The sequence below is a fragment of the Pseudomyrmex gracilis genome, unplaced genomic scaffold (genome assembly GCF_002006095.1).
Source record: "Pseudomyrmex gracilis isolate BER0280 unplaced genomic scaffold, ASM200609v1 scaffold_218, whole genome shotgun sequence".
NCBI lineage: Eukaryota > Metazoa > Arthropoda > Insecta > Hymenoptera > Formicidae > Pseudomyrmex > Pseudomyrmex gracilis.
Window position 1 is genome coordinate 48,565 of NW_018020802.1, and position 2,274 is coordinate 50,838.

At 33.9% G+C, this 2,274-nt stretch overlaps 1 protein-coding gene across 1 annotated transcript in view; it reads right to left on the minus strand.

Moving 5' to 3' along the window:
* The window catches only part of LOC109858668, a 6,162-nt gene extending 4,898 nt beyond the window's left edge, over positions 1 to 1,264 (minus strand). Inside the window, exons 1-2 of the mRNA XM_020436162.1 lie at positions 1,121 to 1,264; positions 922 to 977 (exon numbers count right to left, since the gene is read on the minus strand). Of these exons, the coding sequence (XP_020291751.1) occupies positions 922 to 977; positions 1,121 to 1,264 (200 nt within the window). The remainder of the gene's footprint in view (positions 1 to 921; positions 978 to 1,120) is intronic.
* Positions 1,265 to 2,274: the final 1,010 nt, after the last annotated feature.

Consider the following 2,274-nt stretch of genomic DNA (forward strand, 5'->3'; position numbering starts at 1 on the left):
TATATATATATATATATATATGTAATTATATTATTACGCTTGTTTCTTTCTCTCTCTATGTTATGTTACATTTCAACAAATAGTAACAATAATTATTCCGTCAAATTTTTTTTCGTAAATATATCCACATCATGAGTTTAAAACTAATTGTTTTTTAAGTTACAATCTCAATTTTTACCTGGCGATTTTGAACAAAGCGCAAGTGTGTAGAACAAACAGTATAAGTAACGTTGCGACAGCCACTATTGTGAAACAGCCAAAATATAAAGTTACTATGATAAACATCATAATGCCGTAAAAGTGCGTCTCTTCGTTAAGAAAGTAATCCGCCACAATTAGCGTCTGCCGTGGTCGAGATTCGTTTTTCGGGACGATTACGTCGAGCATACACGGCATACAGAACAGCAGAAACAAACCCACTATGGTAACAATGATCAAAGCTGAAGCACACGATTTATGTGTGTTTAAAGAAAAACGCGAAAAATTCAAGAATTATTAGAACGTTTACTTTACGTCTCATTGCGTTACGTAAGATTTTTTTTTATTGTAAGAGAGATCTCACAGAGATACTTTCAATTAAAACAATCTACGTACGTAACGTGCGTTAAAAAATTAATATTAATACTTGGTTTTATAATTCTTACACGCAAACTGAATCGTGTATAATCTCGCGTTGCTCGCGTATCTTTGTATTATCTCCAGTTCCGCCTGAATCTTCAACGTGTCCCAGTCATATCGGATTATCTCGAAGATGTATTTAATCTGGAGACACACACACACGAGATGTATTTATTTTGTTTTGTAAATTTTTTCCAATGTTTTCGAAATCTACAAACACAAGCGAGAAATGTACTCACACGATCGGAGAACAAGAGCCACGCGTTGTATTTCGTAATAAAAATAGTATCTATAACAACATACATGGAAACTTTCAGGACAAGATCAATGTTGTATTGTTTCACGAAAAATGTATTCAACTGGAAACACAGTAAGCGGATTATGTCGAATGATCGCGCCGCGCGTGAGAATATTAAAAATTGCGTGAAAAAAAAAAAAAAAATTGAATTATTATGTAAAACACTGTTTAAAACGTTAAATTGTGAATATCGAAACAAAGTACCTGGCACACCAGAAAGGAGAGGAATAACGTTTGAAAGAAAACTATCTGAAGCTTCTTCAGGATCGGACTCTGATACGGCCACAGACCGAGACACAGCAGGAGAATTTTGTTCAGTTTGTAGTAACGTTCGCCTACCAAGTCCATTTCCGGTCGGAGTCGAAGTGCGTGTGACGGGAATCGACGGGACGAAGCTGCGCTTCCCCCTCCAAGTGTCGTAAGCGAACATGTGCGCGGCGAACGTTTTATTTTCTCTATTCGATACGGCATAATTTGCCGCAACGACAAATGCGGGGAATTTACGAAGCGTCGAACCGGAAAGAAGCGATTGAGAATCAATTTTTCTCGATTTTATACTCGAGAATGTAGATCATAAAATTATCAAACGACGGTACAATACAATAATGTATTTGTTTTTTTAGGAAAATAAAAATTTTGTCTTTGAACAAATGCGTCTTCTCACGTGTCGACACTAGTGTAAAGATCGAAGGAACAATGCAGACGGCTGTTAATGATCCGAGCTGCGTTTGTAATATATCACATTTGTGTTTTCAATATGGATTATAAACAACAAATGTAAAAGAGTACGTATACATAATAGAAAATTATATATTATCCAATATACAGAATCACATTGTTACGCAGTCACAGACATAATTATGTATGTATTATGTTAACACACACAACATGAAATTTTTTATAACACAGAGAAGGTTTTGAGAGACAATTATTTAAGAGACAAATTATTTGAGAGATAATTATTAAACACGAAACAATCAAATAAATTAATCTAAACTTATCTCTAACAACGATTTGAAATCTAAAACATTTAAACGAATGAATAGTGAAGGCTCGTGAAAATTGAAACTAAGAATGAAAAGGCCAATACGAGAGAGAGCCGTTCCCAGAATGTTGTGCAGGAATAAGCGTGCATGTATATATATGTATACACATGTATGAATTCACATGTAAATTATTTTCTACATGTGGGTTTTTTGAATTGAAATTTCAATTCTTAAAATCATATAAGATGCTAGATTTGCATCTCATATATGAGAGATTCCAGATACCCCCCCAACTAATTTGAAAATATTGCGAAAAAAAATTTCAATTCAAAAAACCCACATGTAGAAAATAATTTACATGTGAATTTATAC